Raw genomic sequence first — 15,975 nt, 5'->3', positions numbered from 1 at the left:
GGTATATATAAGGTATCCCAATATTGATGGTATAAATGAGGTGGAAGTGATTGTGCATAAAGAAAAAATAGGTCAAAAATATATTTGAAACGAAAATATAGAATAAACTTTGTACATTTGAGAATTTGTTTTCGAGAAAATTGAATTAAAAAATTTGCTTGGTATATATAAATTTGCTTAGTTATCAACGTGATATCATTAGTACTGCGACACCCTATATATTTATTATATACATAATATAGATCATAAATGGCGTATGATAAAATTAACGAAAAGATGTTTTAATGCTTTTACAGGATATAGGAATAATCAATATTAAAGTATTTTTATATTGTTTTATTGGTCTATACCTTTTTCCTCTTTCTTAGTCCGTATTTAATACATACTTTAATCTTAATCATATCCCATTTTTTTTTTATTCATTTTCGATTCAACAATATCTGTCTGTTATTAAAAATTTTTTATGCTAACATTTTTTTAAGACAAAGATCAATTTTAAATAAAAAATTTTTCTATTCATTAAAATAAAAGCGAAATTGAACACAAAAATTTAAAACCCTTAACAAGAGTAATAATTGGATAATATTCTAAGAAGTAAAAAATATGAAATTATTTGACAAATCACTGTTTAAGATTTTCACAGTAAGATACTAGGATTTGATAAGATTCAAAGTCGCGTCAGATATATTAGCACAGATTCGCAACCGTATTCATTACATATCAAGACAAGTACGCGACTTTATAAATATCGCAACATTTGTTTATCAGCATTTACCGACTAATTCTCTTTCAATATTTTGCATATGAAAAAAAATTAATCGTCAATACACATTGTAGTGTGAATGTTAGTTGAACAAGCGGCCGCTTGGGGTGTCGTTAATTTCTCAAACAACTACGTTGCACGAAACCATTCCCGCCGCGTGGGTTATAGTTTGTGGATTACGGTTGCGGTTTGGTTATAAATCCCGCCATCTCCGCAACACGAGCGACGATTTTTGGTGTATTATAATTATGCCGAGTTGATTTCACAGAACCACGAGGTGAAAAGCTAGAAGTTATGGCAAACGTATCCGTTGACAAAGAAACGTTTTTTCGGCGTATGAAGCGGCTTTATACCGCATGGAAGGTAAGATATTTGAAATGTTTCGTTCCGCTGTTAAAAATAAATGTAATCGTTTGACAAACAACGTATGATCATTTTTATTAAATAGGATGGAGAAGTTGGTACAGACGATAGTTTTAGTAAAATGGATTGTCTCGTTTCTGCCGTGGGCACGGACGAGGATATCGTGTACAGCAAATCGACAGCGTTGCAGGTAAGTTATACTTTTTGTATTACTCCAATACGTTTTTGCATCTTATATTTTGCGTGTGTACTTGTAAACAATAGCATAACCTTATCTCTGTAATTTTGAAAAATATCGTTTTCATAGAATATTACAAGTTTTTCACGTATATTATACATATTCTTAGCTTGTCACGGTGAAAAAAAAACAATTTGTAGAATTAATATTATCAGAATAAATTTCAATTATGTAACTAAAGTGTTGTAGTTTCTTTTATCATTTTGTTAAATGTAAAAGATAAAATTATTATAAACATATTGTTTCAGACATGGTTTCTCAGTTATGAACTTACAGATACTATAATGATCTTAGCAGAAGAGTGTATTTGTTTCTTAGCTAGTAAGAAAAAAATTGAATTTGTCAGGAAACTTGAAAATCAGAGAACAGAAGACACTGGTGTACCATCTGTAAAATTATTTGTGAGGGATAGAGTATGTATTTTCTATAATTTATATTTTGTTTTAATAATAATCATTGAATTTTATTTCTAATGTTGGTATTAAATTCTCTCTTTTTTAAGAATGATGAAGATAAAGCCAATTTTGCTAAACTTATTGAAATCATAAAACAAAGTAAAAAGGGTAAAACATTGGGTGTTTTTTCTAAAGAAAATTATCCAGGTGCCTTTATGGATGCATGGAGAGCTGCATTAAAGCCAGAATCTTTTGATACGGTATGCGATTTTTTTTTATCATACAATATATAATACCAAACATTTTGGTTATTTCATGATATACATTAATGTGTTAGATTGATGTAAGTGCTGCAGCTGCATATGTAATGTGTCCAAAAGAAGATTCTGAAATTCATACCATAAAAAAGGCGTGTTTAGTATCTGTGGATGTCTTCACAAAGTATCTTAAGGATCAAATTATGGAAATTATAGATTCTGATAAGGTATTTGGTTTTTATTCATTTAAAAATATTTAATATCTAGGCACTCTAGTTCTAATATCTATACATCCTTATTTTAGAAAGTTAAGCATTCAAAGCTTGCAGAAGGTGTAGATGCTGCTATAACAAATAAGAAGTATGTAACTAGTGTTGATGTTACTCAAGTAGATATGTGTTATCCTGCGATAATACAAAGTGGTGGAAATTACTCCTTGAAGTTTAGCGTTGTTAGTGATAAAAACACTTTGCATTTCGGTGTCATTGTTTGCTCTCTTGGAGCGCGTTACAAATCTTATTGTTCCAATATAGTTCGAACATTGTTAGTAAATCCTACTAAAACCATTGAAGTAAGTTTTAAACAAAATATTAAGTAATAACAAGCTTTAATAACAAATTAAATATGTTTAATAATTATATACGTTTATTGCAGGATAATTATAACTTCCTTTTACAATTAGAAGAGGAGATTCTGAAGAAATTAGTAGCTGGAGTGAAAATAAGTGAAGTATATGAAACAGGGGTAAAGTATGTAAAGGATGAAAAACCGGAGATGATTGATCATTTAACCAAACACTTTGGATTTGCAATGGGTATCGAATTTAGAGAAAGTTCTTTACTTATTGGTCCAAAAACTCATGCAGTACTAAAGAAAGGCATGGTATTCAACGTAAACGTTGGGTTGGCGAATCTTACAAACTCAGAAGCTACTGATAAAGAAGGAAAAGTCTATGCACTTTTCATTGGTGACACAGTTATGATTAATGAGGTACTAATCTTTGCTTTAAAGACATGTAATTTTCTTAATATATCGAAAAATAGAAATTAGAATAAAATTATTTATTTCAGGCACAACCTGCTACGAATTTAACACCATCGAAAAAAAAGGTAAAAAATATTGGAATATTTGTTAAGGATGAAGAGGAAGAAGAAGAAGAAGGAAGTGGAAAGGAAAATGAACCTAAACCTGAGATCCTTGGTCGTGGAAAGAGAACAGCTGTAATAGAATCTAAATTGAGAACAGAACATAGTTCTGAGGAAAAGAGGAAACAACATCAAAAAGAACTGGCACAACAGTTAAATGAAGTTGCAAAAGCTCGATTAGCTCAACAATCTGGTGGGAAGGAACAAGAAAAGATACGGAAGTCAACAATATCGTACAAAAGTCTGAGTCATATGCCACGAGAACCAGAAGTAAAAGAATTGAAGTTATACGTTGGTAAGTGTATTTGTATTTTGTTTATAAAATAAATTTGATATTTTATTTATTATACGTTATATATTTATATTTCAGACAAAAAATATGAAACTGTAATTTTGCCCATTTTTGGAATTCCTGTACCCTTCCATATATCCACAATTAAAAATATTTCTCAGTCGGTAGAAGGAGATTACACGTACCTCCGAATAAATTTTTTTCATCCTGGTGCCACAATGGGTCGGAACGAAGGTGGATCATATCCACAACCTGATGCTACATTCGTCAAAGAAGTGTTAGTGTACAATTTTATTTCATTTCTTATCTCTTATGATAATTACAAGTTGTATCAATGTTAAGATGAATTATGTAAATATATGTTAATAAAATTTTTATTTTTATCATCTAGAACATATCGAAGTACAAACACCAAAGAGCCTGGTGAAATTTCAGCACCATCTTCTAATTTAAACACAGCCTTTAGATTAATCAAGGAAGTTCAAAAGAAATTCAAGAATAGAGAAGCAGAAGAAAGGGAGAAGGAGGATCTTGTAAAACAGGACACTCTAATACTCTCTCAAAATAAGGGTAATCCAAAACTAAAAGACTTATACATTCGACCAAATATCGTTTCGAAAAGAATGACAGGAGGTTTAGAAGCACATGTGAATGGATTCCGTTACACTTCGGTTAGAGGAGATAAAGTTGATATTCTTTACAATAATATTAAAAATGCCTTTTTCCAACCGTGTGATGGCGAAATGATCATATTGCTTCATTTTCATTTAAAAGTATATATCTTTATTTTGGTTTTATTTACTCTTACTAGCGATCATTTACTAAATACAGACTATTTTCAGCACGCAATAATGTTTGGTAAAAAGAAGCACGTGGACGTACAGTTTTATACAGAAGTTGGTGAAATCACGACAGATTTAGGGAAACATCAACACATGCACGATCGTGACGATCTTGCTGCTGAACAATCAGAACGAGAACTTAGGCATAAATTGAAAACTGCCTTTAAGAGTTTTTGTGAAAAAGTAATGTTTAATGATTGATTTTATTTTACAAGATTAATAAATAAATTCTAAGAAATAATAAATATTATTCAGGTCGAAAGCATGACGAAACAAGAAATTGAATTTGATACACCGTTCCGAGATCTAGGATTCCCTGGAGCACCATTCAGGAGTACTGTTCTTTTGCAACCCACTAGTGGTTGTTTAGTAAATCTCACAGAATGGGTAAATTTTGCTGTATATATAATTACTTTCATATGAACTAGAAGTACCAATTCGTTAATCATATTTCTTTCATATTTTAGCCTCCATTTGTTATAACTTTAGAAGATGTTGAACTTGTTCACTTTGAAAGAGTACAATTTCACCTTAAGAATTTTGATATGATTTTTGTTTTCAAAGACTATCATAGAAAAGTTGCTATGTTAAATGCCATTCCTATGAACATGTTAGATCATGTAAAGGAGTGGTTAAAGTAAGTTCTTTGCGTTTCTCTATTTTCTATGGATTTAATTTCTTGAGAATAAAGTATAAACACGCTACTTTTCTTTTTAGCTCGTGTGACATCAGATATACAGAAGGTGTACAATCTTTGAATTGGACAAAGATTATGAAAACTATTACAGATGATCCTGTAGGATTCTTTGACAGTGGTGGTTGGAGTTTCTTGGATCCAGAGAGTGATGCAGAAAATGATGAAGTAGAAGACGAGGAGGAAGAAGAAGACGATGCTTATGAGGTATGGAATTTAGTGAAATAATTATGAACAATAAGATAAATCTGCATATTATAAGATTTAATATTAATAATTATATAGACATTAACAATTTTTATTCTTTATTTGTAGCCATCTGACTTTGACACTGAAGAGGAATCTGATGATGATTCTGAATACTCTGAAGCTTCAGAAGATTCAGATAGCGAAGGTAATATTTGGAAACTTTATTTTATTTGAATACTAAAAAAATGTATCTTGTTTATTATTTAGTATTTTTTTTCCTTAAATTTACATTTTAGAAGAGGAGTTGGGTAGCTCTGAAGAATCTGGTAAAGACTGGTCTGACTTGGAACGGGAAGCAGCTGAAGAAGACAAAGAAAGAGGAGAAGATAGATTCCATGATGATTATAATTCAAGTAAAAAGAAAAAAGGAAGTCGAAAACATTCACCATCACCATCAAAAGACAGGTATATTACTTGATTTTACATATTTCTAAGCTATATTACTTAATCTTACATATTTCTAAATTTGTCACTAACTCAAGTATATAATTCATAATTCATAATTCAGGCATAATTCAAAGCACAAGAGTTCTTCAAGTTCAAAAAGTAAAAGTTCGTCCAGTAGTAAAGATAAGAAATCATCGTCGTCGGATAAACATAGGTAAGAAATTACATGTTTTCCTAGGACGTAGGATTTCAACCATTTTAGACATAGAACGACATGATTTTGTGATAAAATTGTGTTAAGTATATGTTTTAATAATTAAAGATCGGATCGATCGCGGAGTGGAGGATCACACAAGAAAGTGTCTCCTTCCAAATCATCCAAACACAGGTGATTAGCACAAATACGTGTGTGCTTGGCGATATTACATTTCATGTTCTGTTTTTTTGTTTAGTCCCAAGAAGAGCGATAAACACGATAAACATGATAAACACAAGTCGTCAAATCACTCTTCGTCTAGCAGTAAGAAACGAACTCGTGAGGATAGTGCAGAAAGAAATGATAGGGGATCGAAGAAATCTAAGTACGTATAAATATTCTATAATATTAATTTGTAACGATTTGTAATATTTTTTTTTATAAATTACTTATATATATTATAGGAAATAAGGGAGATATCTACGCATTGGAGGAAGCACATATGAAAACACAAACACCGAATGTTGGTTCTATATTAAACTTGCTTATGGTACGTCGATTAAGTTAGAAGGATAGTACATTTTCTTGCATTGATTCATTTAAACTCTTAGCAAACGATTTGTTATTGATATTATTTAAAAGTTCGATAGTGTGCTGCTAAGGCTTGGATACTTATCAGTATCTGTTTGGTGATAGCGATGTAATGTGTATGAACTTGTACGGGTAATTTAACATAAATTTACGAATGAACACATTTTTTATCACTTGTACATAAAACTCTTTTTTAAGTAAAAAAAAAATGTCGATCTTAATTATATAATATAGCTACTAACACGTATCATTTCATTCCATTGTTCGTTTGCTGGTAGTATTGAAATGTATTTGTAATAACTTATTAAGTTTGTGAATTAAAAATGTATTGAAGCATTGAAACGGCATCCATTGTACAGATAGTATATATGAAAAGAAAACAACGTCTTGTCTGTTATGAATATTGTTTTTTTATTAAATGAATACGAAAATTAATTCTTAATTATAATAAACAATAGGAAAACTTACAGGTATATAATTGTAACACACTCTCAATGCAAGACAATGCACTAGTGTTAACTGTCGTACGTAAGACACCCAGAAAATAGATATTAATTTACTAAGCGAAGAAAGCTGGAATGGATCAGAAATTTGTACCTTGGTAAACAAAATAAATACTTTTTAAGTTATTTATCATTAATATACGAAATATTGTCACTTATTGACAGAGTGCCCACAGAAATAAAATCGTTGCTACTGTAATATATCACGGTCATGGTACATTTTTAAAGACGGCACAATTACTTAACATTTCTTGCTTTTGTTTGTTAAAATTTTTGTTTCATTTTACAGTAGCATAAAAATCAAACGAAAATTCATTCGTCCTTCAGATCTTACATAATTACTTTCTTAACTTTGCGAGAAAGAACGGGATACTGAATTCATAGATTTATACAAAGGTGAAAGTAGAATGAAAGTAAACAGCTCCACTAAATTTTATTGTATCCTTGACTTCTTTTTTTCTTTCAATATTGTGTTTGACAATAGACATGGAGGAACGTTTACTGACTTGTTATTATGTTTTGAATTCCTTGGCAATGCCATATAATAGATGCCAAAGAAGAACCGTTTCAATAGTAACATAAATGTAGGTGAAGTGAAAGTATACCTCTGGTTAGTGGTTCTGCAGCTTTCTCCATAACATCACTACGTATATATATATAATTCTGGCAGGTGACTTAGTTCGACATTTTACAAGTTGCGAATGACTCCTTTTTTCTTTTTTTTTAACAATGAATGATGTTACTTGGAATGTGTGTTGTAATACTCTTTCTACGAATGATGTTGGCGGACGGCCAGTTTAAAGTATTTTAAGTATGTACCAAATTTTATAAAGTCAAGTAAAATAAATCATCATCCTTTTTCAAATGATTACCTTTTTAATTAAACATTTAGATATATGTTCTCTTATTGTTGAGATGAATTTATATTACAATTTCTAAATGAAAAAAAAATCGTACAAGCGAATTGCCTCGTTTTCAGACATTTATTTACGAAAAAATGAAAAAGCCTAAGTACATCATTATAAAAAAAGACTTATTACATTTTATAAATAATTGTTATAAAACTTAGATTCAAAATATTTTTTACAAGAGAACGATGACGATGATGATGGAGAAGAAAAGCAAGCGAGTCTAATTCCGTCCTATCTGATCGATTTGAGCTTGGAGATTGTTCACCACTTCCGATGGAACGTGAGCTCCCAGAATTTCGAAAAGATTAATCTTCTGATCGCCAGGAATCGATTCGTACGCTGCCAATTCAATACCTTCTTGAACCTTTTGTATTGTCGCATCTTTCGGAATAAGATAGGTATTCTGTGCCTGTTTTATAGCCTCGTTACTGAAAATTTGACCATCCTTTTGTGGAAATGCCATAGCTACTCCCACAATCAATATTGTTGCTAATAACATAAAATGGACTTTCATCTAAAATAAAAAAATACAAAATTTTAGTAATTATTCTATATTTTATATTCTATATTTTTAATTTTATGTATTTTTAAATAACAATTTTTCATTCTATTATAAATTATATAATAGTATTATTATTGGAGATTTATTAGATTAAAGAAATTATTGGATTAAATATTATAACTCTGTTTTACTAAAAAAGATGCATTGAAATAAAGAATGTCCTGCTTTTCCCTTTAATGAAGAAGATTGGGATTTGAAACGATATTTATCTTATATTTTGCCATGCTGTGAGAAGAATGGTTGAGCCGATTTTTGCAATCGCTCTTCTGACGCAACGAAGAATGCGCGTAAGAGAATGAACATCAAAAGCAAGACGATTAATTATTAACAATAAATATTCGTAATATAAAAATTCGTAGCACCAATTTGTTCAATTACTAAAAACATTGTATTGCACACGCTGTAAACCTAAATCGTAAAAATGAATAAATAATAATATAAAAACGTAATTAATGATATATATTCATGAAACTATGTTATAATAAACTATATTACAAAATTTTAAATCACTATACTGTTACAAAATAAATGAAAGAACGAGAGATTTATAGCATTTTAGCGCATGAATTGGTGCATATGGAATTGCAATATATTCTGGTGAAATTGATATTTATATTTACGAAAGTAATGATACTAATCTTGAAAAAAATATTAATGAATGAAAACATTATGGAAAGATTAGGTAAAAATCATCACTTTTTTAGGATGATCCTGCAACATTATTTAATAATTATGACATAAGCAAGGATAATTTATACATGTACTTTCTTTTATGAAACTTAATAAAGAATAGAATAAATATAACTTGTACAAAACGTTTTCGTTAATAATGATTTTTTATTACATTTCACGTTCCATAATTATTAAACAAAATACTCTAATAGTTTCCTAATTGCAAATTATGTAAATCTATTCTACACTTTTATGTACATTAATCCATAAATCAAACAACTTTATGTTTTATCAGATTTCCAATTAGTTCCCTAGAGATGGGTTCACACTTTCACTCTCGTTAGCGATAAATCAGCGCGAGATAGAACTTTCTGCCAGGTGGATCAACTTTCTCACTTGTTTCATCCTAAATGAGAGAAAAAGTCTAATAACTAAATTTTCGAACGAAAAACTTCGACTTACATTGACTGAACGTTAAACCACAAGAAACAAACACACTGATATTACTAACGAGAGTCCGGTAAAAACGTTTGAAACTGATCAACGATAGTCAAGTAAAAAGTATAACTCTCTGATGTCCGTGCAAGTCGTAAGCGCCGCAGGGTTAGCGGTAAAAGGAAGTTGAGGCTTGGCAGCAATCGTAACAACGATTTCGTGAATGGTACTCACGTTGAGAGTGCGTCGTTTCACAATCGGTCACCGTCGAGCGAAACTAAGCGCGCGATCGGCGGAAGCGGCTTTTATACACTCGAGATGCTTACGGGCGGCGCGGCGGTACCACACCACTCTTGTATCCAGGAGAAGATCCATCTCCCAATTAGTTAATACTTACAGGAAGAAACGGATGCGATCATCGTTCTCTCTTCTGATGTGACTTCCCAGGTGGAAGATTCGAGCGGGTCCCTACTGACATCGGTGTCATTGTGATGTCACAGCTCACTTGTTACTTCATACAATGTTTGCTTATTGATTAACGAGTAAAATTAGGAAAGTATTATGAGTATTATTAATTTGCTGTAAATATAGGACAAATGTTGCATGTATGAATAGGTAATTTAGAATCTCGGTAAATGGTTTTGGTAAATAGTTAAATAGACGTGCATAATATAGGAAATGAATATGAGTGCTGCTAAGATTAAGAAATTATGAGTACTATTAATTTATTGTAAACGTAAGATACGTATAATGTTGCATTAATTGATTTAGATTGTTAGTAAATATTATAGTTAGATATATGCAGTATATATGTAGTAGCACATACATTTGAATTCAACGAAGCAACTCTTTTAAAGCTTTTCTCTTTACGCTTTTACAAATACCATTACACGACCCGCCATGAATATTAGTGGCCTGTTAACCAATATGTAGCGAGCCGCTGAGTCTACCGCTGCACCTGATCCACGTTTCACTTTTACCATTGTTTCTCTCGAACTATCGAAGAAGCAATACTGTCCTTGTTATCATAAAACTTTATATAAAATTTAGATATTTTCATTCCGAATTTTTTTATAAAATAATACAAAAATATATCGATTATGGCACGATATTTCAATACAAAATGGTCAATAGATTTCTCGCATAATCTATGATTCTTTTTAATGTATTCAGCTTTAAGTAAAAATTTCGAAATGAATTTAGAAAAAATTTTCATATGAAAGTAGGATAAATCACCAATTAGTATTAACACTTGTAGAATTATTTTATTTTGTAGTGCATAAGATTTATTATGTATCAGTAAAGTACACATAGATTTACATATTCGAAATATAAGTATGTATAATTCAAACCCAAATAGTACGGATAGTGTGAATTAAATTGCGATAATTGATTTTAAAGAGTCATTTTTAAACGAAATTTTATGAGGAATAAATAATTAGAATTGAAGTATATTGCATTTAAATGGAGTATGCTGGGAATTTTGCTGAAAGTGGATGTTGAAGATCAGTCAAGAAATAAATTGTACCAGCAAGACCTAAAATAATATATATAGATATTATTAGTTCCATAAAAGATAAGAAAAAATGATTATTATTTATAAGAAAATACCTTCAAATAATGAGTATGGTTTGTCAGGTAACCTGCTTTGATATGTTCCATAATCCATGCACCACTCTGCAAACCTGCAAGCTCTGTAAAGATATTTTACATTCTGCAAAAAAAGTCAATACTTTATTCTAATAATATCTATCCAAATTATGTTATATCTTTATTGTAAATTCAATACAACCTTTGTTTGCTGGAAAAGACTTAAAAATGTGTATGCATTTCCAGCTACACCATGGCATATTCCATATCCTTTTTTAAGCAATCCTCTTGACCAAATCACTTCTCCACATTCTACAGCAGTTGCTAAATAATCTTTATCTTTGTATATCTATATACACATACATTTCATTATGTATTAGAAATTTAAAATTACTAAAAGTTATATGATTTAAACAATAACAACCTCATAAGCTAAACAAAATAACATAGTCATTCCAGGTGCTCCATGGCACCAATGGATCAATTTATCAGTGTGACTTCCAATAGAGGATGGAAAGTTTCCAGAAGGATATCGTATATTCTGAAGGAAGTCTAATGCAGGCTTTATATCCTTTTGTAATTGAATTAGTGTTAAATACTGCCGTGCCTATAAATAGATTTAAATATTTGAAGATTACAAAAAATTTTTCATACAAGTATTGCTATTAAAATAGCATAACAAAAATTTGTATTTATACTGGAGATGTATCGATTAATAGCCTAGTTGGTTCAGCCGATTATCCGCCCACTTTTGTAATTGGTGACAAATCGGCAACTGGTCGGCAAAAAAGCCAATTGACCGGTTTTAAATTTTTAGTACTATTGATAACTTGATATAGAAATAAAAATTCAATGTTCTTTCTTTACTGTCATTAGTATAATTTTAATATTTTTTAATATGTATATATTATTACTTGTAGGAATGTATTTATGTGCAACATAATTATTACATAAAAATTTAAATATAATAGTTAGTACTTATTGAAATAAACTAAATAAGTACCAATTGACTAGGAATTTTGTCATTATTTCTTAATTTTATCATAATCAAAAGCTCGTTAAAACAAAGAAACAAAACATAATAAAATAAATATATAAATAACAAACAATGTCAACAAATTTTCTCTTTGGATTCGTAATATTAAACAATCATAAATTCAACGCATTTTGTAGCAATATATGAAAATGATCGGCAGAGATGGCTAGTCGGCTTCTTGGAAGCCGATTAATCAGTTAGTCGGCTAGTCGACCAAAAACATAATTAATGCGTCTTTCATTTATACCATACCTGTAATAGTATATAAAGTATTCCACCCAATCCATGTGCACCACCAATATACTCTGATCCATGCCAAACATACATTAAAGGTGTTTTGTACTTTCTCGAAGCAGAATACAGATTTCCAGATTTAATTATGAGTGCTATGACCTGATATGATATTTTTTTAATTATTGTGTATTAAAGCATTGATTACCTTTACTTTAAATTTAACTTTCATTGCTCTGATAGTACCTGTTTAATAAGATCATTTTCTATGGGAGCAGGAGATATATTTGAATTTAAGAAGAGGAGGGAAAACAGATAACCAGCTCTTCCATAAAGTAACTCATCAGGCAAATCACTATTTTCATTTAAAACAACTGATTGCAGTGATTTTACTCTGAAAGATAATCCAAATTATAAAACTTAAAAAAATTATTTCAAATTCTGTACATCTATAAATGTGAAATATTATTAAACTATATACTTTGAAATCATATCTTGTGCTACATCAGAATAGCCTTTGGAATGAAAAACAACTGCACCTAAGGCTAGTGGACCTACAATGCCAGTCAAAAATGTAATTTCTTTTTTACCCCTGAATTTGTCTATACATATCCTTAATAATTGCATTGCATCCTGCTCAGAAAAAATATGCATTTAAGAAATAATTAATTTTTTAAAGGAATAAGAATATTGAAGGATTCGTACATCAATGTAACCTGGTTCATCAAAGCATTTTCCATATTTGTAAAACAAGTACGCAATCCCTGCTGATCCAGTATATATGGAATAATCATCATTACAAGTCCAATAGTATTTACAACCTTTCAATCGCTCTATTAATCGTTTTGTAGACATTTTTATTGTTTTTTTATAGTCTTCATTGATCTAAGAAGCATCAATCTCTTTAAGTTACATATATATACATATGCTTGTAAATAATTTATATGCTTATAATAATTTACTATCTAATGATTGAATAATGTATATATATTGAACAATAATTACCTCATTAGTAGTTAAGTTCAAAACAGCCGTGAAAGTTTCAGGATAATCATAAAATGGATTATCATAATAACGCTTGTCCATTTTGGCACAAATTAAGTGCTTAAATCGATTAATTATATTAATATATGTTATGCCAAACGATTTTTCTCTGCTTATTTTATATGTGAAACCTGCCTAGGAAAGATTTTGTAATTCAATATTTTACCAATTAATAATTTTAATTTTTTAAGTTAGTTCGCGCGAAAGAAGATTTTTTACATGTATAAAATAAATATTGTTTATTAAATATCATATTAAAAAAATTACCGGTGTACCTGGCAACAAGGTTAAGAAATATATTTTTTGTTAAATGAGAGTAATACTTCTCAAACACAGATTAATATGTTTATTACATAAAAAAATTCAAATAAATATCTTCTACAAATACTACATTCTATATAATCATAATGGAGAAAGATTTTTTAGAAACATACTGAAAACGTTAGTATTTGACGCATCATTTTAAAAATATACATATATCACTTATCAACAAACCTGCCTCTCAAATTGTTTTAAAGAATTAGATTTTCCAGTGAAATATTATTTGTAATATGCAAAGGAAGAAAAAAGTTTAGGACACATCTATGTTTATAACTATAATCGTAACATAGTATTCGAGATATCGAAACATGAAAATAAAACTTTTTATTTTCGTGTCAATGTTACCGACTGAGCATAGATTAAAAGTATTCAGGGTGAATAGTTCCATAATATGCATAATGTATAATATGGTTCAAAGAAATTTTAAAAATAATTACAATATACGTTTTATCCATTTTCGCTTCAAGTCATCAACTATTTTTTAATTTATTATGCACATGAAAATGAAATCAAAGTATATCAACAAGTGAGTCATAACCACACTCATATTTTTAAATTTAAACACACTTTTTACAATTTTTCGTTATTTTTCAGATGAATAACTATTAGTTTCTAACATTTTATATGCTACACACACACGCGCGCAGACACACACACACACACACAAAACCATGCTAAGAATTCAATTTTAGTTTCGATCATGTACCGAAGCGCACTTTCCATTTCCGGTTTTTTATTTAAATTTAAATTCAAGTTATCTTAAAAAGTTTTGAAAAGAACAATATCTTCTCCCACACTAACTGTGATTTAATTATATCTAGAATTTACCATTATTCTATAATATAAAAGAAAGGAAGATAAGGAAACATTTCCCTTAAATAAAACTCTGTATATTTTTACAAAGTCATCCGACATATCGTCGAAGCGCGTTATTCCGATTTCCTTCCATGATATTAATCATCCAAACGATGATGGAACTCGGAGATATTCGGTAAATAAATTTTATTATTCCAATCAAAATAGAATGTTGCAGGAATCCGGTCGTCACATTTTCTTTGCCTATAGTCCTGATCGCACTCTGAACGTATTTTTCAGGTGTAGGAATTAGCCATCCTGATCGCGGTGATTCTGTCGTATGATTTGTCACCGTACCTGGTAACAAGCACTGCACGATTACACCTTGTTTCCCATATTCTATCTGTAAGTCTCTGCTAAATTTGACAATGTATGCCTTTGTTGCAGCGAACACTGTCAATAAAGGACTCGGCAACACAGCCACCATAGAGGCTACGTTCACTATGACTCCTTTCCCTCTAACAACCATTTGTGGTAATAGGATTCGACACATATTCGTTACAACGACTATGTTACAATGAACGATACTCATGTAGATCTTCTCTTTGTGAGGAAGATCCAGGAAATATTCCGGATGCGGATATGACATGCCGAGATTATTTATCAACACGCCGATCTCCAAGCCAAACATTTCTTTTTCAATCACGTTGTACGTCTCCAGACCTTCCGACAGATCCAGCTTAATTACTTTTGTCTTCACATTGTACATTGCCTCGATATTACTCGCGATAGACTTTAAATTCTCCGTATCAGGACTGACCAGGATCACGTTCAATCCCATCCTCGCTAATGCCTCCGCGTACGCTCTTCCAATTCCATGAGAACATCCTGTGACTACTGCCCACTTACCCATTGAACATAAATCAACTACAGATACTGAGAAAAAGTTCTTGTATATTCGGTATATTACATCACGGGAAAGTCTGTAGCCCCAATATATAATCGCCGCATAACCTATCTTCTCGACCAACATTATTTGCTATCGTAACACGTGTTCCGGTCTAGTTTCTGATCGGTGTTACAGGACAACCGATAAGTTAGCTGACTTCATCTATCGTCTCGAGTAATTCGTCACTAATGGATTGGAAAAGGAGTTCTTTGCGCAATACTCAATGCTGGCGTAGCGGTGACATATTGTGAGGTCCTGAAACAGTCGAACGGAAATTAGCAGAATTCGAAAAAAGCAGACAGCTTTTCAATATTTCTCGTGTTCTATTTTTGAATTATTTTTTATCTAATAAATGGTATATAGTCTTTCTTTCTTCTTCAAACTTTTCACTGAAAAATATATATAGAATGAGAAATGGAATACTTCAGTGAATGAAATTTTCTATCTTACGATTTGTAATTGCCTAAATGTCAATTCGCAAGAGACACTCACAATGATTCTGACTTTTACGGTT

At 30.5% G+C, this 15,975-nt stretch overlaps 3 protein-coding genes across 9 annotated transcripts; 1 reads left to right on the top strand and 2 right to left on the bottom strand.

Moving 5' to 3' along the window:
- The first annotated feature begins 735 nt into the window (after positions 1–735).
- Positions 736–6,813, top strand: Dre4 (SPT16 homolog, facilitates chromatin remodeling subunit dre4). Of its 2 annotated transcripts, XM_072019939.1 has the most exons (20): positions 737–1,126; positions 1,212–1,316; positions 1,613–1,777; positions 1,867–2,019; positions 2,097–2,243; positions 2,321–2,587; positions 2,671–3,006; positions 3,087–3,456; positions 3,532–3,730; positions 3,845–4,226; positions 4,296–4,478; positions 4,551–4,682; positions 4,763–4,932; positions 5,013–5,196; positions 5,305–5,383; positions 5,475–5,643; positions 5,747–5,839; positions 5,948–6,013; positions 6,078–6,206; positions 6,286–6,813. In XM_072019939.1, exons 1-20 carry the CDS (start codon positions 1,058–1,060, stop codon positions 6,290–6,292), a joined length of 3,405 nt encoding a protein of 1,134 aa, XP_071876040.1. In that variant the 5' UTR covers positions 737–1,057; the 3' UTR covers positions 6,293–6,813. The 2 variants fall into 2 exon arrangements, with proteins under 2 accessions (XP_071876048.1, XP_071876040.1); XM_072019947.1 differs by lacking the exon at positions 5,948–6,013 and having other exon boundaries at positions 736–1,126.
- Positions 6,814–7,884: 1,071 nt separating this feature from the next.
- Positions 7,885–9,888, bottom strand: LOC139995972 (uncharacterized). Of its 2 annotated transcripts, none has more exons than XM_072019957.1 (2): positions 9,730–9,888; positions 7,885–8,340 (listed from the first exon to the last, which is right to left on the bottom strand). In XM_072019957.1, the coding sequence occupies exon 2, from the start codon at positions 8,338–8,340 to the stop codon at positions 8,047–8,049; it is 294 nt and encodes a 97-aa protein (XP_071876058.1). In that variant the 5' UTR covers positions 9,730–9,888; the 3' UTR covers positions 7,885–8,046. The 2 variants fall into 2 exon arrangements, with proteins under 2 accessions (XP_071876058.1, XP_071876059.1); XM_072019958.1 differs by having other exon boundaries at positions 9,523–9,783.
- Positions 9,889–10,740: 852 nt separating this feature from the next.
- Positions 10,741–15,821, bottom strand: LOC139998213 (lanC-like protein 2). Of its 5 annotated transcripts, none has more exons than XM_072022593.1 (10): positions 14,895–15,821; positions 13,358–13,429; positions 13,058–13,237; positions 12,834–12,985; positions 12,599–12,746; positions 12,374–12,514; positions 11,510–11,692; positions 11,288–11,434; positions 11,107–11,209; positions 10,741–11,032 (listed from the first exon to the last, which is right to left on the bottom strand). In XM_072022593.1, exons 1-10 carry the CDS (start codon positions 15,543–15,545, stop codon positions 10,956–10,958), a joined length of 1,854 nt encoding a protein of 617 aa, XP_071878694.1. In that variant the 5' UTR covers positions 15,546–15,821; the 3' UTR covers positions 10,741–10,955. The 5 variants fall into 5 exon arrangements, with proteins under 5 accessions (XP_071878694.1, XP_071878691.1, XP_071878690.1 ...); XM_072022590.1 differs by lacking the exon at positions 14,895–15,821 and adding an exon at positions 14,155–14,302 and having other exon boundaries at positions 13,358–13,531; XM_072022589.1 differs by lacking the exon at positions 14,895–15,821 and adding an exon at positions 13,831–14,113 and having other exon boundaries at positions 13,358–13,531.
- Positions 15,822–15,975: the final 154 nt, after the last annotated feature.

The sequence above is a fragment of the Bombus fervidus genome, chromosome 2, assembly GCF_041682495.2.
Source record: "Bombus fervidus isolate BK054 chromosome 2, iyBomFerv1, whole genome shotgun sequence".
NCBI classification, from domain to species: Eukaryota; Metazoa; Arthropoda; class Insecta; order Hymenoptera; family Apidae; genus Bombus; species Bombus fervidus.
The sequence above is the reverse complement of the archived record's forward strand: the minus strand, read 5'-3'. Positions and strand labels throughout refer to the sequence as shown.

Excerpts from the sequence above, each read along its gene's own strand:
- LOC139995972 (XM_072019957.1), bottom strand. The coding sequence starts at position 8,340 with ATGAAAGTCCATTTTATGTTATTAGCAACAATATTGATTGTGGGAGTA.
- Dre4 (XM_072019939.1), top strand. The coding sequence starts at position 1,058 with ATGGCAAACGTATCCGTTGACAAAGAAACGTTTTTTCGGCGTATGAAG. Across the intron at positions 2,244-2,320 it reads AAATTATAGATTCTGATAAG|AAAGTTAAGCATTCAAAGCT; the intron begins GTATTTGGTTTT and ends TCCTTATTTTAG. Across the intron at positions 4,683-4,762 it reads TAGTAAATCTCACAGAATGG|CCTCCATTTGTTATAACTTT; the intron begins GTAAATTTTGCT and ends TTCATATTTTAG.
- LOC139998213 (XM_072022593.1), bottom strand. The coding sequence starts at position 15,545 with ATGTTGGTCGAGAAGATAGGTTATGCGGCGATTATATATTGGGGCTAC. Across the intron at positions 11,435-11,509 it reads TATTTTGTTTAGCTTATGAG|ATATACAAAGATAAAGATTA; the intron begins GTTGTTATTGTT and ends ATGTGTATATAG. Across the intron at positions 11,033-11,106 it reads ACCATACTCATTATTTGAAG|GTCTTGCTGGTACAATTTAT; the intron begins GTATTTTCTTAT and ends ATATTATTTTAG.